The 24,924-nt window shown below is 55.7% G+C and overlaps 1 protein-coding gene and 1 long non-coding RNA gene across 6 annotated transcripts in view; both read left to right on the forward strand.

Moving 5' to 3' along the window:
• Positions 1 to 22,889, forward strand: part of CHST15 (carbohydrate sulfotransferase 15) — an 80,496-nt gene extending 57,607 nt beyond the window's left edge. For all 5 annotated transcript variants that reach the window (XM_039237954.1, XM_039237957.1, XM_039237958.1 and 2 more), the window contains 3 exons: positions 11,360 to 11,516; positions 20,496 to 20,643; positions 21,986 to 22,889. In XM_039237954.1, coding sequence (XP_039093885.1) covers positions 11,360 to 11,516; positions 20,496 to 20,643; positions 21,986 to 22,176 — 496 coding nt within the window. In that variant the 3' untranslated portion in view covers positions 22,177 to 22,889. The remainder of the gene's footprint in view (positions 1 to 11,359; positions 11,517 to 20,495; positions 20,644 to 21,985) is intronic.
• Positions 22,890 to 23,050: 161 nt separating this feature from the next.
• Positions 23,051 to 24,703, forward strand: LOC120235526. The gene is made up of 2 exons (XR_005529436.1): positions 23,051 to 24,011; positions 24,364 to 24,703. It is a non-coding gene; the product is annotated as an uncharacterized LOC120235526 (long non-coding RNA).
• The last annotated feature ends 221 nt before the right edge of the window (positions 24,704 to 24,924 follow it).

Genomic DNA, 24,924 nt, shown 5'->3' on the forward strand with positions numbered 1-24,924 from the left:
CCCCCCCCCCCCCCCCCCCCCCCCCCCCCCCCCCCAGGAGGTGGACAGGGGAGTAATGGTGGAAAGTAGAGAGGCTGGTGCTTCCGGCCGGGAGGGCCCGCCAGGCCTCATGCTGCAAGTTTCTCTCTGTAAGGGATAACGACGGTTTAAAAAGTGAAGCATTTCTAGGCCAAATTGGCCTACTTAATTAAAAAGCAGAATTTTCTTCATTTAATTTGACTCTAAAGTGGAAAAGCCTGTTCTTCTCACTACAGCTCACGTTAGCCTCCTGCCTCTTCATTTGTGAGAGGCTGATGGAGTTTGCCTCATCATTTGGAGGCAGCCTCCATTAAATGTGAAGAACAGCCAGAAAGTGCTGACCCCTCAGATGTAGTTCATTCAGAGGATGCTTGGAGAGTAGGGTCACACACCATCTGTTAAGGATTTTACCACATCTCTGTTTGGGGTTTAATTCTGTGCATAGTTTCAATGCCAGGTACAGCAGTGAGCACCACAGGGATGGCTTGGTTTTCCTGCTTTATGACGACAAGTCCAACGGGAAGGTGAACTCAGCTCAGTGAAGAGTGCGAACTTGATTTTGACCCACGCACCATGAGCCTTGGAACCTGGGACGTTGTTTTCTTCATCTGCTTGTATAAGTTGATTTTTTGAAGTTTACTTATTTATTTTGAGAGAGAGAGAGAGAGAGAGAATGCATGCGTACAGGAGGCGCAGAGCGAGGGAATGAGAGAGAATCCCAAGTAGGTTCTGTGCACTGTCAGCATGGAGCCCAGCATGGGGCTCGAACTCATGAGCCATGAGATCATGACCAAGAGTCAGGCGCTTAACCGACTGAGCCACCAGGCGCCCCTACACTGATTTTTAAACAATCCACTAGTCTGTGTCAATAATTAATCTATTTATGATGATGCACTTGGAAGGGAAGAAATAAAGCACTTAATGAAATGCATCCATTTAAATGCAGTTGATCATTAGGACAGAGTAGTGAGCGATGCTAAGCCTTTGGACGGGAATCCTGGTTTCATGGATTTTTCTCTCTCTGCAAAGCGGGTGGTAGGGCATGCTGGTGGTAAGTGGCAAACCAGGGTCAGGTCACCTTGTAGAGTCATAGCTTTGGGGGACCAGATAGTCTGTGTTGGAACCCCAGCTCTGCCACTCACTGGTTGTGTGACCTTGAGCAAGTTACTTGACCTCTCTGTGTCTCTTTCCCTTATCAGTGAAATGGGGGAAACTGGTTATCTCTAGAGTTGTGAGAATAACTAAATATATGTAATGCATTTAAACAGAGTTGGATAGATACAAACTGTTATGTGATTATTGGCTATTATTATTAGGTCAGAGTAGTAGCCAATAATAACAGTAACCAGAACGAGCACTCGTTTACTCCCACTACAGTTATTGGACAACTTTGACGTGCTGGATGTGGCACATACATTAGAGAACAAAGTCCTTCTCTGCCTTCGTGGAGTCTATGTCCAGTGGAAGGGTTGGGGACAGCCCTCAATTCAGTGACCAAAGTGTTACCTGAGCACGTACTCCGGGCTGGCTATGTGCAAAGCCCTTTTCAGGCGTTGCCACACTTGAGCGTGCAAGCAGATATGTGGGCTCGGTGGGGCCACCTCACCGGCTCAGCAGTCCCCCGATCAGTAGCGGCCGGGCAGGATTTGAGCCCCTGTTGGTTTGAGGAGTCAAGCTTTCCTCCCTCTTGTAGGCTGGTCCTTGGCCCGCAGATTTAACATGGAGACAGCGGTGAGCCTGTTGGGGCTTTAGGGGGCCCGTTGGGGGACAAGCCAGCGGGGGTGATGGGGCGAGACAGAGCGGAGGGTGGGGTCATGGGGCAGTCACACAGAGGTCTCCCCCACCCCGCCAGGAGCTGTGAGGCTTGGATGGCCCTTCACAGAGTTGTCCCCAGAGAGGCCTCTCTCTCTGCCGTCTGCTCTGCCCTGGGGAAGCTTAACCATGGGTGGGGGCGGGTCTTTTCCTGGACAGGACAGGCCTGTGAACCATCAGCAGGGTGACTCCCCAGCTTTGCAAAGCTCTGGAAGCAGTAAGGTCCCCTGTCTTTAATGGGTGCCTTAAAGGCACGGACCCCACGTCAGAGAGAGTAAGGTCCATCCCAGGGCGACTCGGAGCTCAGATAGCAAGAAGCGGCACCGGGCGACACTTCGGAATCGCTGGAGCCCTGTGACCTGAGACCAGACTTCCTCTGGCCACTCAGCCCATGCGGAAGATCCCTTCCAAACAGCCCTGCCTCCCTAGTTCCCGGGAAGCGCCGATTTGGTGCCACAGACACGGTCTCGGGCAGGAGCAGGGAGCTGGCACCTCGGCATCATGTGACGCTTCCTCTGTAACACGTTTGCATGGGGCTTAAAAAGCAGGCTGTTGCTCAGCACTGATGGATCAATGATTAATGTCAATTATCTTAAAGGGAAATGAGGAGAACTCGCCTGTGGGCCAGAGACGGAGCTGGGGTGGGGGCGGGGGGTCGTGACAGCAGCTGCCGGTCGATCGCGTGTCCCTCCGGCCCTCGCTCTCGCCTTTGTCTTTAAGACTCTGGAGGATGAAGAACCCGTGGGAGCCGTGAGAAAGATTGTGGCTGGGGGGTCTCTCAGTGGTCGATTAATTTCCTGGTGAATTCAGGCATCTTGCTTCTCAGAAGCTGCCTGTCGGCTGTTATGGCCTGCCTGTAGTGAGCCCTAAAAATGGCCTGGAGTCACTTTCATAGGTCTGAATGGTGAGCCCCTCAAGGCCAAGGCTGTTGGCCTGGGACATCATGGGGGGAGGGAGAGCCGGCCTGGACAGGGTAGGGGGTCAGCCGGGGCCCTTGTGAAGGTTCCCCGCAGGCCATTCAGGAGGAACCTGAACGAGGGCCCGTCTTGTTACCGGTGAGAGAGAAGCCATCGTGCTGAAAATTCCTGTGTGTTCGACGCTGTTTATTTTTTTGGGAAATGTTTACAGAGTCGTTGGCAGTCCTGCGTGTTCCCACATGGATTGTTTGCGGAGGGCGAGAAACACCGGGAGAAGGGCCCCGTTGGTGCTCAGTGCGAGGGGGCTGTAAGAGGAGAGGCGTGCCCCCATCAGGCCAGCGTGGATGGGCGCGGGCGCCGAGTCTGCTCGGCACCGCCAGGTCGGTTCAGGGACCTGGGATCAGTGAGGTTGGCGAGTTGAAGCGGTGCTCTGGGGGAGATGGCACGTGTCACGCACCGGCCGGCCCTTGGGGTCGGTGGCCGCGCTCTGCGGTGGGGTCCCACAGCCTGGGACTCAGGCCTGGCTTCGCTACCGCTTTAACCAGCGGTGGCCCAGTGATCCCCCGGGCTTCCTTCTCTTTCCTGCTAGCGGACACCTATAATCAAGGTCACTGCCGAACTGTGTGCAAGTGCTTTGTAAACTGTGCCGAGCTCCTGGATAAAAGGGATGTTTGGTTTTGCCTCTGGGAGATTCTGCCTTTTGTTCTGTGAACATTAACCAAGGACCCAGGATTGGGTGCTCTGGGCCCAGAACGCTGCTCATGCCCAAGCGGAAGAAAAGACCGGCCCAGATGACCTCAGTGAACTGGAGATTTTATCTCCATCATGGACATGCCCCAGCCCCAACCTGGATGTCCTCAGCTGGCAGAAAATGAGTCTCATCAGTCACCTGCGTGTACGGCCTACGGCGACTCTCAACATTTTTCCGAATGAGCTGGTCCTGGCCAGCGGTGAGAAATTCACAGCTGGTGATTCAGTGGGACAGAAGGGCCTGCTTCCCGGCCACATTAAATGGCCTTTATTTCCTTGTAGGAAAAATAGAAATAATCCTTATCGTCGGCACCCTATCCGAGGTCAGGAAGTTACCGATCGGCGATCTGAATGTGGGTGCCAGCGAATAGAGACTGATGAGGGGGCTCTCTGGTTTTCAGTTTTGTGATCGCTCTCTGAGTGGCTGCAGAACTGGGGTGTGGGGCGAGGGTGAAGTGGAAGACAAGACTGTGCCCACCTTTTGGGGGCCCGTGGTAGAGGAAGTAGAACGTTCACATGTGTGTCCTTGAGAAGCTGGCTGGCGGGCGCTCTGGGAACACAGCTGAACTGGGGCCCGCGCGGCCTGTGTGACATGAGCCAGCCCCGGAGCCCGGCAGCCGCTCCCGGCCACCCCCCACCTCAGCATCTGCCCCGGTCTCTCCTCAGAGCCGGCCCTTTAGACGTCTGAACTTGGAGCCGTAAAGGCACAGGGGCGGTGGGGAAGGGAAGGTTGTCGTGAGGATGTCTGTGACTCCCGACATGAGCCCTGTGGGAACTGACAGGTTCAAACCAACACCAGTGACTTTCTGGGGTGATGACAACCTGGAACCGGATGGCGGTGGCATTCATGCAGCTTGAGTAGCTGAGAACTACTGAATTGTCGGTATGCGGATTACGTCTCAATTTAAAAATGGTGAGAACAGGAGCCCCTGGGTGGTTCAATCCATTAAGCGTCCAGCTTCAACCCAGATCATGATCTCACCTTCGTGGGTTTGAACGCTGTGTCAGGCCCTCTGTTATCAGCACAGAGTCTGCTTCGGATCTTCTCTCCCTTCCCCCCTCTACCCCTTCCCCACTCACGTGCTTTCTCTCTCTCTCTCTCTCTCAAAAATAATAAATTAAAAAAAATCTTTTCAAAAAAATGGTGAGAACTAAAACCACTGAGATCAAATGAGCTGTTGCGACAGTCATTGTCAGCTCACGCAAGTGATAAAAGACCACTCCGTGAGCTCTGAAGTTGTTTCTAATGATTCTTTATTTTGAGAGAGGGCGTGTGTGCACGCAGAAGCACGGTGAAGGGGCAGAGAGGGACTGTCAGGGCAGAGCCTGACATGGGGCTCGATCTCACAAACCAGGGGAGATCATGACCTGAGCTGAAATCAAGAGTCAGACGCTCGATTGACTGAGCCCCCCAGGCGCCCCCGAGCTCTGAAATGATAATAAACACCTGAAGGCCAGTTTGTCGCTGCTGCCATTTCCTAGATGCCCAATGCGATGCTTTGTAAATTCACTCACTTTTCCTCATCTTTGTCCCGAATGTGTGTTTGCTGCTCTGTTACATGTTACAATTGCTTTTCTGTTTCCTGGAACTTAAGTGGGTCTGTAACAGAGCTGACTTCCGCTTCGCAGTCACTGTGTACCTAAAACAATACAAACATTGAAACGAACCCCAGAACCCGTCGGCTCCGATGGCTGGCCCCCCACTCCAGTCACCTGCTGATTTGGCTCCTGACCTCGGGCCACGGGCCAAGGCCGGTCCGGTCAGGGGGCTCTGGGCCCAGGCAGACCAGGGTTCGTTCGGGCCCCAGCCGCAAAGCCCCCACGGCCACGTGACCTCTCCAAAGGCCAGCTGTCTCCTCGTAACACAGGGCGATGACACTCCACTGTGGCTCAGACGGGAAGGGGGTTGGGGGAATGGGTTGTGAACCAGGAAATGCATGCGGTGCACGGCGCTGGGCCTGCTAAGGGCAGCCACGTTAGGATGGAGGCTGCGGGGACCGTGGGAGGGACGCCCACAGCCCCACACGAGCCCGGCCTGCGGGAGCCCGGCCTGCAGGAGTGGCCCACGAAGCAGTGGCTGCCCCTTGTTTTTGTGTCGATCAGCCCTCCCACCTCCGCTCAGTGTCGTTGAAGGAATTGAGCATTGGCCTGGGCATAACCATCCCGATTTTACACTGCGGCGTGCGGGGTAGATGTGGTCCCTTCCCGAGGGAGCCACCCCCCCACGCACACGTTGTCTCCCACTCCCTCTCGCAGCAGCGCTTGTTCTGGGGACCCCTGCACCACACGGACGGGAGCCGAATGCACCTCCAGGAGAAACGGCCCCCCGTCATGGGGCCGCCCCAGCAGCCTTCTAAAATAACCATCGCACAGAAGGCCTGGAATGTATTTGGGCTTATATTTGGAATTGCCGTTGGAACCCGTCCTGGCCAAATGTAACACCCATCTGTTTGGGATGGTTTAAGAGTAAGAAAATTAGATGGTTCAGCAGAAGGGGGCTGGCTGGGTGTCAGGGACAGCTGGCTCTCAGCCAGGGAGCCGTCAGCCCCGCCAGCAGAGACTGCTCCTGCTGCCGGGGCCACTCTCTTCCTGCTGGACGGCCCCAGCTGGAGACTCTCCCCTAGTCTCAAGCCAGTTCCTGAACCTTCCACCCATTGGTCAGTCTCCCCTTCGGTATAGCTGAGGTTTCCTTCCAGCTCTGGACGGCCTTTGAGCCCCTGAAACTGTGTCTTTCCTGCTACGTCAGATGGGACAGCTCCTTCCCCCTCACCATTTGGTGCCCAGTCCCGAAAGCAAGCATCCTTTGGGGTCCCAACTGGCCAGGGTGGAGCAGACTGACACCCTCCCACATTTTTAATGGCATACCTTTATTAAGGCATCCTATGATTGACAGAAGCATCCATGCAGTTCTGTGATGATTCATTTCAAGTTTATGCCAGCTAAGCCTATTGTGTATTTACCCTGCTGGCCTGTCTCCCTTGCTTCATCATTGTACAGTAGATTAAAAAAATTTTTTAATGCTTATTTATTTTTGAGAAAGAGAGACAGCACTAGTGGGGGAGGGGCGGAAAGAGAGGAAGACAGAGAATCTGAAACAGGCTGCAGACTCTGAGCTGTCAGCGCAGAGCCCAATGCGGGACTTGAACTAGGGAATGGCGAGATCATGACCTAGGCAGAAGTTGGTCAATTAACTGACGGAGCCACCCAAGTACTTTGTACAGTTGATTTTAAAGACCAAAATGTGGATGTTTCGGTTTATCTCTTGTTACCTGCGAGTGCCCGCTCCAGCTTTTGCGTACTTAATCTTGATACACTTGCTGCCCTTCTCAATGTTTTCTGAATGGCTTTAACCCATCCAAGTGGCCTTCACTCATCCGTGGTCACTGCCTGGCCCTTTCCCCCCGGAGAGTAGCTGCGGGGAAATCATAGCTTTGATTATTGCTGATGTTCTTATGAAGCATGAGCCTGATTCTTTGGGGGGTCCAAATTGTGCTCCGCTGAAAGTTAGAGCTCGTGCTTCTCCTCTGCCTTCCTTCTTACATCTCTGAAGGGAAGCTAACCATGTGGCTCTCATCCTTCTGCATGCTCAGGACTCTCCCGTGGCTGCAGGGTAGAAGAGGGTGGAGGCAGAAAGCTCCCCAGTCTTCCTGGGAATTTGGGGGAGAGAAGCTGCATGTATTTCCTGGGCTGTTACAGCAAATCACCGCAAACCGGGTAGCTTAATGCAACGGAAATATGTCCTCTGGCAGTTCTGAAGGCTCGAAGTCTACACCCCAGATGCCGATGCCGCCAGCGTGGGTTCCTTCTGGGGGCTCCCCAGGCCTGTGTCCGGCTGCTGCTTGTGGCTGACAACCCCTGGGGTTCCCTGGCTTGTGGCAGTGTCCCTGAAGCCTCCCCCTCTGTCTTCACGTGCCCTTCTCCCCCGTGTCTCTGTCCCTGATGTGAGGACACCAGTCGTTGGATCTATAACCCACCCTCCCTCCAGGATGAACTCATCTCAAGATCTTTGTTCAACACTATTTCACCTGCAAAGGCCCTATTTCCCAATAAGACCCCATTCATAGGTGCAGGGGACATATTTTGGGGAGGACTTATAGACTCCAGACAGGAGAGGTGGCCATTCATTGTGACGAATAAAGTCTCTGCTTAGATGGTATGACACAGTGAGACGTGAGGGGTGTATTGCTGCCGATACACCTTCTGGCAAGCACATGGGCTGCAGGGAGCCCCAGAGTCCACTGCACACCCCCAGGGGCCTGGGGGGCCAGAGACGCCCCCTCCACTCTGCTGAGGAGTGGGCCTGGCCAGGCTGTGAACCTGACTCACAGAAGGTGGGTCCCGAGTTCATTTCACCTTCCTTCAAACAGACGAAAATCAGGAGTCTTCTCCACCCTCGCGTCCCCGCCCCCTCGCAGGGCTGGGCTGCACATCGGACACGTCCCCCTCTATGCCCTGGGATTGCTTCATCTCTGAAGAATTGTTATCGAATCAGCAGATTCTTCGTGAAGTTACTTTGTGTTTAAAACTGAGCCAGGTTCGGGGGCTCTCGCGTCATTCATGAGCCAGGGCGTCTATAAGAAATGTTACTACCACGGAATCAACCGTCAGTATGGAAAGCCTGACCCAACGGATGGGTTTGTAGACGGTAGTGTACGTGATAGAATTCCAGTGCCACCGAAGAGTTTGGACAGTCCTGTAGGCGTCCGTGGTAAGAACTCTGGACTCGGATTTCCCGTTAAATCCAGATTGTGGTGATAGATTGAGAGGTGGCTGTTACTTTTCACGGGCATAGTTTCTTGGGCTGGGCCGGTACATCAGCAGGACTGATAAGAAGGGTGTGAGCCAAGAAGGGCACCCCCACCCGACCCCTGGCCACACGGCACACGTTGGCACATACAGCTTGGTTGGTCTTTGGGGTCCATGCAGATCTGATTTGGACACTTACCCATCAGCCTCTTGGTTATACTGTGGCTGGCCCGCAGGGATGGGTGTGGGGACCAGCAGCTGCTGTGTGGGGATGCCATGACAGGCAGATAGCCTGTCATCCTGGGTAATGTGCTCCGGCGGGCACGGGTCTGGGGGAGAATGAGCTCACTGGTCACTGAGCATCTCTACGGACTAGTCTGGAAACGGGGCCCTCTGGAGAATTGGAGTGAGCAGGCTGAGGTGTACGAAACTCCCTTTCCAGGCGGTCAGCGGGCAGATCCCAGTCATCTCAGGGCTTCTTGGAGGTGTCCTCTGTGGACACTAGCTGTGGATGAATTCTAACGGAATTTGGTGGCAGAGGCACTATGCCAGGTGCCAGAGGGGAAGCGTGGTCCCTAAGAAGCCATGCTCCTGTGATCAGCACATCTGCGCATCCCACCTTGACCGCCATTGGGGGGGAGGGGGGAGGGGGGAGCATTGGCAGCCGGCCCCTGCAATGGGGGTCCTGTGTTTTCCGCTCCCGTGGGTGCTGCTGAGTGCTGGAGTCAGGACGCGGTGCGGGATCGAGGGAGGGGTGCAGTCGACAGGGCACGTGCACTTCTCAGAGTCACTGACTCGCCCTCACTGGGATCAGGGAAGCCGCGTCGGAGAGGTTGGAGGGTAGAAAAAGTAAGGCATTAATGGGAGAGAGGACGTGAGTCCGTGGAGATGGGGGGGGGGCGGCCCACGGGCCCACCCGCGTCAGCCTCGTTTCCCCACAGGCAGGCCGAGGGTCTGCGAGTGAAGGGCGAAGCAGGGAGGTCACTTGGGGGTGGGCACTGGAAAGGCACCAGGCAGAAATGAAAAGGGATCCTCCGAAAACAAAAGAAGATGAAGACTTTGCAAGCAGAAAGCAGGAGGAGGTGTGGGAACTCACAGCTCAGAAGTTCGGGCAGAGAAAGAAGTGATTTGGTGGCAGTGAGATGGCATTTCTGTTAGGGTGTGTCTCCCATCTCCCCTGTGCTTGTAGGTGCTCAGAGCCCCCCCCCCCCACCCCCAACAGGGGGAAGAGAGATGTGCCGGGAAGACAGGTGTGTGACCTGATTCCACCTGATCCGATCTGGTACCATCCACGGTTGTAAAAATATAAAATATGCTCATCCTGCCAGAGTGGGCACAGAAAACGTCTGGAAGGCCATTTCAGCCCCTGATAGGAGAGGTTCTCTCTGGGGAGTAGGACTCACAGGTAGGACCCGGAGAAACGGGCAGCAGGGCTTGCGAGAGAGCTGTGTTTATCACGTTGTTGTAATTCATCCTTTCTTACTGTTTCTCTGTCTCGTGTAAGAAAAGGAGTAGCCCTTGCTTAAAAAAAATCTGTCTGTAATGCTGAGAGTCCAGTAAAATATATTTGCAGAGGATTCACTGAAAGAAAGACAGAAAGAGGAAGGAGGGAGGGAAGGAAGGAAGGAAGAGAGAGAGGAAGGGAGGAGGGAGGGAAGGAGGGAGGAGGGAAGGAAGGAAGCGAGGGAGGGAGGGAGGGAAGAGGGAGAGAAGGAAGAAGAGAGGAGGGAAAAAGGAAGGAAGGAAGGAAAGAGGGAGAGAGGGAGGAAGAGAGAGGAAGGAAGGAGCAAGCAAACCCTTACCCTGGAGCTGGGTCAAGGCTGTAAGGCAGGTTTCATTCAGGACTCACTCCACTGGGTGTCAGACTGGCCACAACTCCAGACACAGCAGGGAAAATTGGGGACTTACAGCCAAAGAGCCGTGAGGTCTGCGGATTGGAAATGACGAAGACGACACATGGGGCTGAGGTCACCAGAGTTCTGGCTAAACAGACCCAGCAGTATTCCTGCTGCAGGCAGGTGGTGGGGGGGAGCGATCAGACACCCCCTGGGGGATGGTCCGGACCAGAGCCCACCGGATATTGATGGTGAGCAGATGTGGGGGAGGGGGGTTCCGGCTGAACCTGGGCAGCACAGAGATGGATGCGGGAGTCTACGAGTTGAGGCCTAGCTGGGAAGGTGTAGCAGAGCCCGGGGAAGGTCAGGTCAAGGAGCAACACCATCAGTTGCCAAAGGAAAATGTGGCCACATACGTGTGTTCACACAGACCCTGTACGTGGACTATTGGGTTTACGTACGTGAGACAATTGGCGTGCCTGTGTGGGGGTGGGTTTTTTTTTTTTTGTTTAATTAAAAAAATTTTTTTTTAATTTATTTTTTTGAGAGAGAGAGAGCAACAGCGTGAGCAGGGGAGGGTCAGAGAGAGACAGGGAGACACAGAATCTGAAGGAGCTCCAGGTTCTGAGCTGTCAGCACAGAGCCCGACGCGGGGCTCAAGCTCACAAACCGTGAGATCATGACCTGAGCCAAAGTCGGACACTTAACCGACTGAGCCACCCAGGCACCCCTGTAGAATTTTTATACTGTGTTAAAAAATAGGTCCATTCCAATCTAGAAAGATACATTTGATAATTTTTTTTTAATGTTTGGGACGTCGGTGGAACGGGCCAGGAATCTCATGAGGAACCATAATATTCTAAGAGCGACAGCTGTTCTGCTTATTGTTGCCTCTGATGGAGGAGAGAGGAACTGGAAGGAGCATAATGTTTTCATGGCCCGTCTTCCCTGTTGTACGGTTTTCCTAATCTGGTCTTTCTGAGCTCACCATTACAGTGGACACAGCTGCGTGCTGAAGTGGCTAGAAAGAATTTCAAAAGTACCAGTGGTTTGTCTGGGGCCAGTGTAGACCTGTCTGAGTCCAGGAGTGCATGGGGGGCCCTGTGAAGGGTGGGGAGGTGTGGAAGGAAGGAGGGAGGGGCTCATCTGCGGGAGAACAGAGAGAAACGGCAGGGTCCTAATGAATGAACCGAGCTACCGCATGTTGATTTCCATTGTCGCCCAGGCCGCGTGAGTTCACATACCCAGGTGGTAAAAATACCCGTGCATTTTTATTCGCAGGTTGTACTCCGACTACCTCTACTTTGCAAGTTCGAATAAATCTGCTGATGACTTCCATGAGAAAGTGACGGAAGCGCTGCAGCTGTTTGAAAATTGCATGCTCGAGTTCTCCCTGCGCGCCTGCGTCTACAACAACACCCTCAACAACGCCATGCCTGTGCGTATCCTGGGAGCCGGGCCCCCCACAGGGCGGCCCACCTGGTGGTGGTTATTGTGCACGCGGCCTGGTGGACGGGATTTTAGCATATAAACAAGGAGAAGCATTTGAATGTGCAAATGTGTCTCCCCAGGCCTCTGGGCGGCAGTGGCTAGTGCACAAACAGAAATGCGGGGACATAAAAACTGTGGAAAGGAGGGGCCCCTTCAGCTGGCACCAGGCTTTCTTCCCTGCTGAGCTCCCCATTACAATACCCGCTCCTCCCCCTGCAGAAGCTGAGGGCACTTTTAGGAAGATTACCAGTTAGTGAGGCTCCAAAAACCCCGCCCTGCAATTAGGATTGGCAGACATGGGGACCCAGCTCTCAAATCGTCTCAAGCCTGCTCTCCGATGGTGGATCGTTTCGGTGGTTTAAAGAATTACCCACCGGTGACTTTCGGTGCTCCTTCCACAGGGCCTCCGTGGAAAGATGTTTCCCCTTGATCTCTCTTTTTCTTTTCTCTTATTTGCCTTCAGGAATGTGGCTGTACACATCCTGCTTTTTTGTATTATTATTATACAAAAGAAGCTGTTGGTGGGGAATTGAGCACACTTCAGCTAGGGCTGGCTTTCTGCCGCACAGCACCCTGGGGTGTGTGTCTTTTCAGCAGATTTGTGCTGGGGAGGAGCCTTCTGCAGAGAAGGTAGTGCTGCCAAGTCTGGGGGGGGGGGCGCGGGGGTTCACCACCGCTCTGTGGAGTGCAGCGTGTGGGACAGCACAGGCAGATGTGCTTGAGGGGGAGGCCAGGAACCCCCTGGGCATGGGGTGCTTGGAGTCCAGAGGTTTCACTCCGTCTTCCTGTTATACCCAGATCGCAGTATCCTCACTGACCAGAGACCACCAGGGAGACCGAGTCACGCATGCAAAGGCAAAGGGCTTTATTACGGGCTTAAGCTTGGGCTCACAGACTTCACCAGCATATGGGTCCGTGCTGAGAGCCTCGAACAAGGGCAGAGTAGGGTTTTTATGGGGTTTGAGACGAGGGAGTTACAGAAGTTGTGACATGGGAACAGTGACCCAGTCATAATTATTCAACATCATTGACAGCGGGTTTGACCATACACATTGTCTAGAGTATTCGTTACTTTTGGCAGGATCCAATTACAACATTTAGAGTACCTTTAAATTCAACCAATCACAGAGCGAGCCTAGGGTCTTGTTCGGAGACTAACAGGTTAACTTTAACATTAGGTAACAGGGTCCTATCTATAGTTTCTATCTCCAGGCCTCTCCCTTAACAATGTGGAGGGTGGTCGCTGGCCTTTCCTGATTGGGTGTTGCAAGGGTGGTTACTCCTGCCTTGGGCAATGTGTAACTACCTGATAGTTTCGGGGGAAGCTGAAACTCAGGCCTTCTAGTTTAGAGGGGAAACTTAAAGCCTGTCATGGAGTCAGTTTGGTTTAGACGTTTAGACTTGTGGCCTTACATTCCTTGTTCTCAAGGCCGTCGCGTCTGGAGCATAAGGTCCTGGCTCTGGCAGGAGGCACAGAGGCTGCAGGTCGGGTTGAGGCTATTCTGGGGGACTTTTCAGTTTGCCAGAGAAGATGCAGACAAGGGCATAGACAAACCTAGAATCTGCCCAGCGGCACAGGGTAGAGGAATGGCCTTTGGAGCCAGGCAGAGCTGTCGGTTCCCAGCTTGGGCCTTTACTAAGCTGTGTGACTCTGGCAGTCATTTTAGCTTCTCTGACACTCCATTGCTTCATCCTAAAATGGGGTAGTAACCCTGCTCTTCCAGGCTGTTGTAAGGGTTAAAGTGACAGTTCTTTCATGTGCAGGGGACAAACGACTAACCCTGTAGCCATCTTAGAGTTGCTGGTCCGCGCCCTGAGAATCAGACCAACAAAAGACAGATTCACAAGAGAGAGAAAAGCACAAGTTGATTAACATGTGTGTTGCACACGTGCACGATGAGTAACTCAGAGGGATGGTTAGAACTCAGGCTTGTATAACATCCCAACGGGAGAAGAGTACATTCATAGAGAGACGACCAGACAAAGGAAGAGGACTTGGAGTTTCCAGGGCAGCAAATCGTAGGAAGGTATATAAACATATGGGGGAACTGATGGTTGATAAGGGCTAGCTTTATCGAGGTTTGTGACGTCATATCGTCTGGTGCTGTCTTAAGGCTGACAAAGGTCTAACGTCTCCAGTGATGAATTCGGTCCATCCTGGCAGAGAGGGGAGAAAGGGCGCCCTGGCACATGTATGTACTGCTTTGAGGCAAACAGTGAGGGCGGAGAGCTTTTCTTATGTCTGTGTTTCTTCTCAGTTGCCTTCGGCTCAAAATAATCCTTATGCTGAAGTGGTGTATTTCCAGGCAGCGTGTTCTGCCTCCCTTCACATGCGTTCATCATTTGCGCGTGTCTGTGCGTGGCACACGGGCTGGGAGGGCCTGCGTGACAGGACAGGCCTGGTCCTCGTGCCCTGGTGCAGCGCCAGCCCTGGCGGGGAGAGTGACCTAGCGGCTGGGGCAGGACGCGTGGCTCCCAGCAGGGTTCCCACCGGAACACAGGGAAGCAGGGGGACTTCTGAGGAGAGGCAGCGTTTGCGCCCAGGCCTGAAGGATGAGGCGGCTGGGGGCACGGAGGCGGTGACCTGTCAGGTGCGGGGGAGCAGCTCATGCAAAGGCCAAGAGTTAAGCCCGGAGGGCGTGTCTGCAGCACCTGGTTGTGCGGGTGGTGGGGCGATGGAGATGGACGAGGGAGGTGTGAGCCTTGGAAGCCTGACCTTCTTCCCTGAGAGCTTGTTTGGAGGTCCTAGCAGGGGAGCGCAGCTACTCATATACCCTTGACCGAAGAAGGGCCCTCCTCTATCCGGGACGGTCATCCTCTTCGACCGAGTGCGCAGCTTTGGGAGGGACGCACAGGGAGCGGGGACGGAGGGAGGGGACACCCGCCTAGCCAGCCAGGTCGGCCGAATCAACCCTGGCGATCAATGGGTGACAGATGTCGCAGCCAGATCGCCCTCACATCCAGCCTGACCTTCTTCCTGAGGGACGTCGGCCCCCAGGGAGGGTTTCAGAACAGGACGCTTGTAACAAATCTGTGTTTGAGAAGGATGCCTGGTGTACGGCGCCCAGGGCTGGCGTGGTGTCTCCCAGAGACAGGGAGCCCAGGGTGGGGGTGGGATGGGGTTTCTGTAAGAGAACGGGGGCGGGGGGGGGGCTGAGTCAGGGTAGGAGACTGCGGAGGTTCTAGAAACAATCAAGAGGACTAGTGGAAAGCATGTGCACATGGGTCGGGTTAGATCAGGCCGTGGATAATGGGGAAGCCACAGGTTTGCTGACCGGCAGGCCAAGAACGGCATTTGGTTCAAAATGGCTCTAGTTATTTTTTTTTTTTTTTGTTTTATTTATTTCTAGGCGCGAGAGAGAGACAGCATGAGCAGGGGAGGGTCAGAGAGAGAGGGAGACACAGACTCTGAAGCAGGCTCCAGGCTCTGAGCTGTCAGCACAGAGCCCGATGCGGGGCTCGAACCCACAGGCCGCGAGATCATGACCTGAGCGAAAGTTGGACGCTTAGCCGACTAAGCCACCCAGGCGCCCCGACTCTAGTTCTTAACTGTTGCTTTTTAGTGTGGTTATTTAGGACCATGAGGGTCATCCGTGCAGGGCCTGCAGGGGAGAAGAGCCACTACCTGGAGACATTTCCCGAAAACCCCTACGTATGGTGTGAAGTGGGGACTGTCCTCCAACAGCTGAGACTTGATTCGTCTCCAAGGGCATACCCTGGGTGCCCACTCTGTGCTCAGCATCGTGCTCAGTGCTGGAAGAAACCTGGCCATGGGTGACCTGGGAGGGAGGGCAGGAGGCAGAACAGAGGGAGTTGAGGTGTTGTGTCCAGCTGTTGTGGTTCAGAGAAGATGCCGGAACCATCCTCTTCCAGGCCATGTTACTGATGAGCTCCCTCTTCAAGAGATTATGTGGCTGATGCTCTGAAAGGGAGGGAGAGGCGAGGGTTTGCCTCCGGGGCCTTCTACAAGGGAGTGCCAAGCTGGCTGGATTTAGAAGGGCAGGGGCGAGGCCGGGCCTGGGGGGAGTTCCTGACTGAGGGTACAGCTTCTCTCAGGGGCATTTCAGTGGCTTCACGTCCTGATTCTGTCCCGGAAGAGTGAGCATCTGATGTACACCTGCACCCTGAGCCTGGGGCACGCCGCACCGCCCAGAGCTCGCCGGGCCAGCGCCTCGGCACTGTCAGGGCCACGGGGACAGAGTCGGCTAGATGCACATCTCACCTGCCTTTAAATAGGTTTCTTTTTCTTTTTTTTTTTTTTTATGTTTTATTTATTTCTGAGAGACAGCATGAGCAGGGGAGGGTCAGAGAAAGAGGGAGATAGAGAATCTGAAGCAGGCTCCAGGCTCCGAGCTAGTTGTCAGCACAGAGCCCAGTGTGAGGCTCGAACCCACTAACCGTGAGATCATGACCTGAGCCAAAGTCGGACGCTTAACCGACTGAGCCACCCAGTGGCCCCTAAATAGGTTTCTAGGAGGCGGGATTTCCACAGCCACTTCCTCCCACAGACAAGAAAGGGGTGCCCTCCCCTGTGCTGCCCTGTTGGCCTCCAGCTGGGAACACCGGACCATTGTAGACCCCAGGTGATCAGTTCATAGGAGGCCTCCTGAGTCTCCACTTTGGGGTGTGCTGGCAATTCTTCCTGATCAGAACCCTTTGCCAGGGAGAGACGGACATGGGATCTAAGCTTTGTTCACACTGACTGCACCAGGCACGGTCTTGAGCTCATGTTCTGCCCTCTGTGCTGCCCTCAAATCCATGCCCGTTTTACAGATGAGGACACTGGGGCTCACAGACCCTAACTCTCCCACCCAGAGACATGGGTAACGGGCCTAGGGCGCATCCCAGGTCCTGTGGCCTTTTGGAATTGTGGCATTGCTACCTTTCCCTGGCCAGCTCCTGAGAGCAGAGGCATGAACTGACTTTTGCATTCAATCTCATGTTTTGCTGAGGGTGACGAGGTGGTGGCTTAGCGGACACCTTAGGTCAGAGAGAGATGACCAGGGGCAGGATTGGTCGACAGGATGGGGTGTGCGGGGGTGCGGGGGGCCGGCATCACAGATGGCAGACTGGCCATGACCCTTCAGCCCCTGGCCACCTCCTGCTCACCAGGAAGAGGCAGGCAGCGAGGAGCCACTGGAAACCCTCCTCTCGGGCGTGAATCTTCAATTCTGGGACGAAGGAAGCAGATCTCCCTCCAGCTGTGAGTCCCAGCTCAACCACAGCGCAGGGAGGGAGAGCTTTCTCAAACAGAGGTGGAGCCGGGTGCTAGCCTTCCTTAGCCGTCCCCTGCCTTCCGGTGGCAGTGGCGTGCGCGAGCTGGCCCCCCGCCTCCACCTCCTCCAGCCACCCCTTCTCCGTCACTGCTCTCTGCAGCCACACGCACTCCTGTTAGGTCCTGGGGCAAACCTCTTGCCTCAGAGCAGAGGTTTGCAAAGGTTCCTGGTTTCCTGGACCAGCGGCATCCGCATCCCCTGGGAACTTGTCAGCAAGCCCAGGCTTAGCCCTGGGCCACAGAAGACAGCATCTGAGGGGGCGGGCCCATCAGGCTGTCTAGCAGCCCCCCAGGCGGATTGGAGAGGCCAGGTCCAGCCCCTTTCCCTGCTTCCCTATCCCTGGAAGGGACCTTCCCCTAGAGGCTGCCAGGCTTCTCACCCTCTGGGTCTTGCTTTAATCTGACCTCTGCTTTCTCTCTGCACTCCCGCTGTTTCCCTGTAGCAGGGGCCACAGCTGGGGATCGCAGGTGGTTTCTTCCCAGCCCAGCTCTGCATCCCCCACCAGGTCCCAAGCTCCGTGAGCCCGGGAGCCGTGTCTGTTACATGGCAGCACATGTCCATTGCAAAGTGGGCTACCTGGTATGCAGCACACACTCGATTGTTTGGAATGAATGAATGAATGAATGAATGAATGAATGAATGGGGAGTTTTTGAGCCTAGCGGATCCCAGATAGGCTGGGTGAGGTGTTCCTCCTAAAACCCCCAATTGGGAACCGAGCGGCTCGGCTGGGCTCCTGTCTGGGAAGAGCCCTGCACCCAACCCTCCCTGGCTCTTTCCCTGTGTGGCAGGAAACGTGCCGGTGGCAGGCACCCCCTGGCGGCTCCAGGTGCCGGCAGGTGCTCCCAGCTGACCCTGCGCAGGCCCCCACCCCTCCCTGTGCTTCCATTTTTCCCATCGAAAGTTGGCTGCGGCGGATGACCTCAAAGGCTTCTCTCATCTCTGCTGTTCTGTAATTTTGAATCTGTCAGACACTTGCTCTAAATACCTTTTTATCTTCATGCCAGTTTGATTCTCAGGCCTCTGCCGGGAAAGGCGAAGGAAAAACAACTCCAAGTAGGCCCGTCTCAGGTTCGCCCTGATGGTGCACATTGTAGCAGCGCCGTCCGCGCACCAGGAAGCGCCACTCAGGGTGACCGAGCTTTCCTGGAGGGGTGCAGGGGCGGGGAGACGGGGGCCCGAGGCCAGTCAGAAGAGGGGGTGTTCAGGGGACCAGGGAGCCTGAGGCTGTGGGAGCCTCCCCCCCCCCCCCCCCCCCCGGCCTGCAGAGTCCCATCGGGTGTGACCCCTGCCCGGGGAGGAAGGGCCCGGCTGCGGGAGGCCTCAGCCCGCGGGCCCCTGTGCTCCTGGGAGCAGTGCTGGGGTCCCTGTCCACGGAGGGAACGGACAGGCTTTCGGAGAAATAGTCTGTCACCTGTGACCAGGTCAGGAATGGGTTCTGGCTGCTATAGAATACCCCCCCTCCCTCCCCATCACCGACACCAGCTTCTGTCCTTCTAGAACGTTCTCAAGTTGCAAAGGCAGCTGCCCTGGAAGATCACCCTCGTGAGGCTGGTCCTCCCTGGGAATTGAGGTTGAACTGCCCTGTGAGGCTCATGACCCCGAAGACATGCCGGGTGGGGTTTGCCTGTGTGGGAGGCGCCACATGCCATTTCCGAGGCTGCCACGTTCTCACTCTCCTGGCTCTGGCCCAGCTCGGGGTCTTTCCTAGGAAGGGACAGGCCAGGGGCAGGAGGCAGCTGATGCGGTTTGGGGACAGTGCATGCCCTCTCACTGGTTTTCTTCCTCCTCCTCCTCCGTGATTAGAAAAATAACAAAATGGGAAACAAATAGCGAGAGATGCAACTAGTTAGCGACTGTACATACTGCGTCAGACTTTTCACCGCCCTGCCACCGCCGTGTCCAGCACGTCACCAGAGGAGCATCGGAGCCCGGCCCTGCTTTGTGGAGCCTGGCGGGACGGAGGGGCCCTGGCTCGGGCTGGGAGGGACAGAGGACCCTGAAGGGACAGTGTCTGCACAGCTGAGGCTCGGAGGGGGTGCCGCGGGGGGCTGAGCGCAAGCCAGACCAAGGCCTTCGCACACTGGGACAGCAGGCAGGCTGGGAGAGGGGCCGGAGGGGCCAGGCCGGCAAGGGGGACAGGCCAGGGGTGGGTGCTCCAGACGGGAGCACCAGTTAGGGGGCTCTGACGACTGGGCCCGACCAGAGGGGCTGGCGTGGAGCCGGGCAGAGGGAGCAGGTGGAAACATTTGGGAAGGTCACAGACGGAGAGCGGCAGGCCCGAAATGGGGCAGGGTCCCCAGGACTCGGGGCGGGGGGGCCCAGGAGAAGGGGGCCTTTGGGCAGAAGGGGAGAGCTCTGTTCTTTCCTGAAACTTCCAAGAGCTGAGCAGCAGCTGTGAAGTTAGAAGGAACATCCCAAGGCCACCCTCACTGCTGACATGTTTGTAACTCAGGGGGTCCCCCAGACTGCGTTGGGGTTCAGTAGCTCAAGAAGGAATCGCAAGAGCACGCCGAAGATCATGCTTGCGGCAGAGAAGGGACACTCACTGAACCCTCCCCTGCCCCGGGAAGAAGCACAAGTGACCAAGCACAGCATGGCCATCTGGGGACGCCCACCCAGGCCCGTGGGGATCAGAGCCTTTACTGGGACTCGGTCGCATACCACCCGCCTGGCCGGCCTTTACCGTCCGGTCCCTGCTGCTGGCCACACTCCTCCCCCGTTGTCACTCACACTGCTTACTCCCCGGTGGCCAGGTGCCCTGGGCAAGCCAAGACACTTACCAGGCAGGACATCCCAGGTGGTCTAGAGGTCACCTCCCAGGAGCCGAGGCCAGAGGCCAGACTTCCTTTGGGAAAGGGTAATTCTTCGCCGCGCAGGCTTGCAGTCCGGCACGAGAGAAGGGGCGGAGGACATCACCCCGGACGTGCAGGTGGGAGGCAGGGGCTGTGCATGACCCTGCACAGAGCCTCCTGGTCACGGACGCCCAGGTGGCCCCAGGCGCGGGACGGGTCACTCCCCTGGCTCGTTTCCGAGGTGTTGAACGTGGTTCTCATGGCTGTCGCGTGCTGGGCAGAGGAGCAGAAAGAGCCAGGGTATCGTGCAAGGAACGCTTGCACTGTTCACGGGTAGAGTCTGGGCCTCTTCCTTCACCGGAGTCTCCACCACGAAATGTGTCCCGGAGCTGCCTCAGGGCTGTTGTGAGGATTAAATGCAACCTTAAGTAGGAGACTTCCATGTGAGTAGCTCAGAACCCTTCCTGAAGACTCAAGAGTGCACAGCGTTTAAAATCCATTGTTTGGGGGCGCCTGGGGGCCTCAGTCCATTAAGCTTCCGACCTCGGCTCAGGTCATGATCTCACAGTTCGTGGGTTCAAGCCCCGCATCGGTCTCTGGGCTGACAGCTCAGAGTCTGGAGCCTGCTTCGGATCCTGTGTGTCCCCCTCTCTCTCTCTCTGCCCCTCCCCTGCCCATACTGTTTCTCAAAAATAGACAAACATTAAAAAATTAATAATAAAAATAAAATCCATCCTTTGAAAGCAGTTTGCTAGGATAACTCTTTTGGTGCTGGTTTGTATGCAGGCCTGATACTTTTGGAAAAGTGTTCTGGGAACCCCTCCTGAAGTGACGCCCGCCGTCTGCTCTGGTTCCAGGTGCGGCTCCAGGTCGGTCTGTATGCCGTGTATCTTCTGGACTGGCTCACCGTCTTTAATAAAGAGCAGTTCCTCATTCTCCGCCTCGAAGACCATGCATCCAACGTCAAATACACCATGCACCGGGTCTTCCAGTTTCTCAACCTCGGTATGGATGTCATGCATATGACCTGTGGAGCAGGCTTGAGCCCCGTGGACACTGGCTGTCCAAGGTGCTCACTGAGTCACATGCAGACTCCGTGCGCCCAGCTGAGTGGGGCAGCTGGTTCAGTACCTGTTTGTCAGGCACAGAGCCTTGTGCTGGGTTCGGGAGGGGTCCCTCACCCGGGGGGGCTCCAGTCCAGCAGAGGGAAAGGAGGAAGCCATAGCTCAGATAGCCACGTAACTGGTAGAATGACCAGGTTTTGGGGGACCCCTGGAGTCAGGGCCACATGGCTGGGTGGCACCTCTAGGAAAGTCCACTAGCCATGGCGATGGCTCGTAGGGGTGGGTATTTGGGCCCTGAGGACCACCCCTGTGGATGGGCACCGAAAGACAGCCAGAAACTCCAGAGCAGAACTCAAACCCTCCCACAGCCCCACCTGGGTATCTGGCCTGGGGATTTTGGTGATGGAATATTCCTTAAAATCAGTTTGCCCTCCACTGGCCTCTGAACACTTTTGCCATAGTGACACGAGGGAGCGTAATTGCTTTTTCCTCTGAAGGCCTAGGTCCATTTTCCTTAGAGCGGGCCGCGCGCGTAGGCTCCGTCACATCCGGGAACTAGTCTCTAGTCCCTGAGATGGACGGTGAGGCCAGTTCTGTTCCTTCTGTTGCACACAACCCAAGGACACGTTGGCCAGATCCCAAGGGCCTGGCACCAAGTGGCCTGGGCAGTGATGCGGTCGGTTAAGCCTGTGAGACACTTCGGGTGCGGAGAGCTGGGGATAGAGGCAGCTGGCTTGTTCCCGGGCCTCCCCACAGATCTTCCTGCATTTGAGGTTCAGCTAATAGGGTCTCTGGGCACAGGGGGCCTCCCTGCCGCCCCGCCCCCCACGGCCACTGGAGGGGTGAAATGCAGCCCAGCCACAGGCCCTGTGCCTCAGCAGCCTGCAGTAGAAATGACGCTGGTGGGATTCCAGTAGGCTGGTTGGTAGGAAAGTCTAAGCCCACGGACTGTGCGTGGCAGGTCACACCGTTAGCCACGGGCAGGCTGATGGCCACGGGCGCTCGCTCTGTAGGGTGTTTGGCACCAAAGCTGGGGAGTGGGGGGTGAGGCCACCTCCCAGAGCCCCAGTCGCGCTCCGAGGGCCAGTGTCCTGCCCCAGGCCGGGGAGCCCCTGCTCCTTCCTGAAGGTCCTCCCACCTCCCGTGCTCAGCAACCCGAGGACGGCTCTGGCCAGGGACCCAAGCTCTCCTGAGGGGACCCCTGTCCCCACAGAAGCGTGGCTGGGAGTTGTGCAGAGTTCCTTCCTGCCACGCCTCCTGCTTCACAGCCTTTTGTGTTCCAGGGCCCCTAGGGGAGAAACAAGAAACCCTGATGACCAAGAGCCCCGCGTCCAATGCGCGGCGCCCCGAGGACCGGAACCTGGGGCCCATGTGGCCGGTCACCCAGAGGATCCTGCAGGACTTCTACGGGCCCTTCAACGCCAGGCTGGCCCAGGTGCTCGCCGATGAAGCATTCGCCTGGAAGAAGACCTGAGGGCCGCGGCCCCTGCGGTTTCCACTGTCACCGTGATTTAAAAATCTCTCTTTGGGGCGGGGGTGCCTTTTACTCAGCAGCGTGGAGAAAACCCCAAGATTCTTCTCCTTCCCCTCCCTTGGCACGTGTTTCATATAATCGTTTGTGGTGTGAGCCCCTCAGCTGAGCCTACACAGGCCTCCCCGTCCCAGGCCACCCAAGAGGATGCTCGAACCGCTCCCTCCTGCGGCACAGCAGCCTTAGTGGGGGGCGGGGGCGGGGGCGGGAAGGAAGTGTGACTGCGGGGGGCTGACCGTGTGGGATCCAAGTGAGTGCGCTGGAGGTCAAGTCATCACACTGGAGGTCACACCATCACACTAGAGGTCACGTCGCCACGCGGGAGGTCACGTCACACGGGAGGTCACGTTGCCATGCGGGAGGTCACGTTGCCACGCTGGAGGTCACACCGGCGTTGTCAGAGTTACACTTCCATTCGGTTCTGAAACACTGCTCAGGTCAATGCTTTCATCTGGGCAGAGAATGGAGAGACTCCTTTTTTCTCTTCTCCTCCTAAGTCCGCCCTTTATTCTCTTCAGATCTAAACCTTGTTAATTTCACTTTTTATGAACGAGGAAAAGAAAGTCCATCTTTGTAGCACACTCATCTCAGACCCCTCCCATCCTGTCCTGGTGTAACTTATGTTTAACCAGAACGCGAATGTTTCAGACAAACCATTTCTTTTCTTTTCTTTTCTTTTTTTAATGTTTATTTATTTTTGAGAGAGAGGGAGAGACAGGGCGTGAACAGAGGAGGGGCAGAGAGAGAGGGAGACACAGGATCTGAAGCAGACTCCAGGCTCTGAGCTGTCAGCACAGAGCCCAACACGGGGCTCCAACTCACAAACCATTGAGATCATGACCTGAGCCGAAGTTGGATGCTTAACTAACTGAGCCACCCAGGTGCCCCCCAGACAAACCCATTTCTGCATTTCACCAGCCATAGCTCCTTCTCTGCCCCTTTTGATGCTTTCTCCAGAGTTTAGGCAGTTTATAATCAGGATACAAATTCAGTTTAGATTTCAGAAGGGAAAGTTTTGCTTTAATGCCACACTGAGCAACTTCAAGGAATTGAGCTCTCCAGGGCACATCTAGGTGTCCTGGACCCTCCTCACACAGGTCGTCAGACCTGGAGGGTGTGTGCAGTTTTAGTCGTGGCCGCAGATAGGCTCTCTGTCACTCTGCCCTCCCCCTGGAATGAACTCATTGCCCACATTCTCCACCATGTGTGGCCAGAGGCCCTCACTGTTTTCACAAACTCAAGACACTTGTGTCCCGATGCAGAAACCGTGCGCTACACGTGGGTGTGCTGTGATTCTTAACGGGACTTTCTGGGCCACTCCACAGCTTGGCCCACCAGTGGATGCGCCAACGGCCTTGTCATTCCTCGGAGGTGATGGGGAGACAGTGACGAGAACACTGGAGCCCCGGGTAGGAACTCGGCGAAACTTGGCACTGGAGTGTTTTCAAGGGAAGCTTTCGGTGAACCAGGGCTTTCCGGTCAGGGTCGCCTACATCGGAGTCAGAAAGTGCAAACGTCTAGGTGTCCAGCCGTCACTCGCAAACGTGAGGACTTGCTCAGCTCTCCAGCCCCGGAGCCGTCACCTCTCTGCCATCAGAGCGGGCACGTATAGCCTGCTGGGAGGCTCATGGAAGGCCTTCCTCCCGCACTGGCACCGCCGAGCCATTTTCGCTCCTGAAGGCGCTATGTGTCCTGAAGACCCACTTTCGGGGACAGCCCTCTTCTCGTGCAGCCAGTGCTTGGAGCAGCAGCCGGCCGGGAGGCTGGCCGGAGCACCAGTAAGCTGCGGGGAGATTTCACTTCAGTGTGTGCGCACTTCGGGGCGATGTGTGCACCTGTGTGGGTACATTTTCCGAGTGGCTTCCCTTCCTGTCCTGTTCTGTTGCCGATGAGGCGCCCCTGCTCTGGACGCAGCCCTTTCATGGGTTCATTTCCCTGCCAATTCCCTTGTCGCTTTCAGTACGCGTCTCGTTCTTCCGCTCCAGCCATAATTGCAAGGAAGGATTTTGCCTACACACTCCCATGCATGTGAATAACATGCAGTGTAATTCTGCTTCTTACAGAAGTATCCCTGGAGGTATTAGTTCCAATATTATTTGGTTTATTATACAAATCTTTTTATATGCACAGGCTCAGCCCTTCCGTGCCAATCAGTGCCGTCCGGACAGTCTCTCCCAAGGGGCCTTTCTCCAGAGGGCAGACCCGTTGCCTTCGCTCTCTCGCGGTCAGGCCCGGTTCCTGTTGACGGCGCAGGTGCGGCTCCAAGCGGCGGGTCTGGAGCCTGTCATCCAAAACCAAAGTGAAACAGAGCATTTCTCATGAGCTGGTATTGAAGTTCCTTTGTGTCCCCAAAGCTGTACATCGAACTGTATTCAATTGTACGCCCTTAGTAGTGGAAGGTATGTCAAGTGAACCAGTTTATGCTGTACTTGTATTAATATTGAGCATAATTAAATGTGGAGCCCTGTGACCGGTCCCTGGGAATGCATGCTGTTCTCACGAACACCCCCCACTCCAAGCACGTGTGCAGGTTCTCCGCGGTGTCTGCTGCACACAGATGAGTCTCCGAAATAGTTCAGAATCTGACCTGCGTGTTTTCTGTGCACACTGTGTGAGGGGACTTACAGCCTATGGTGGTGGGAGAGAGGCCATCCGAAGAGGAAGGGCTCCAGCGTTACCAGTGACTTCCCA

This window comes from Hyaena hyaena, unplaced genomic scaffold (assembly GCF_003009895.1).
Source record: "Hyaena hyaena isolate Hyena2069 unplaced genomic scaffold, ASM300989v1 scaffold_129, whole genome shotgun sequence".
Taxonomy (NCBI): Eukaryota; Metazoa; Chordata; class Mammalia; order Carnivora; family Hyaenidae; genus Hyaena; species Hyaena hyaena.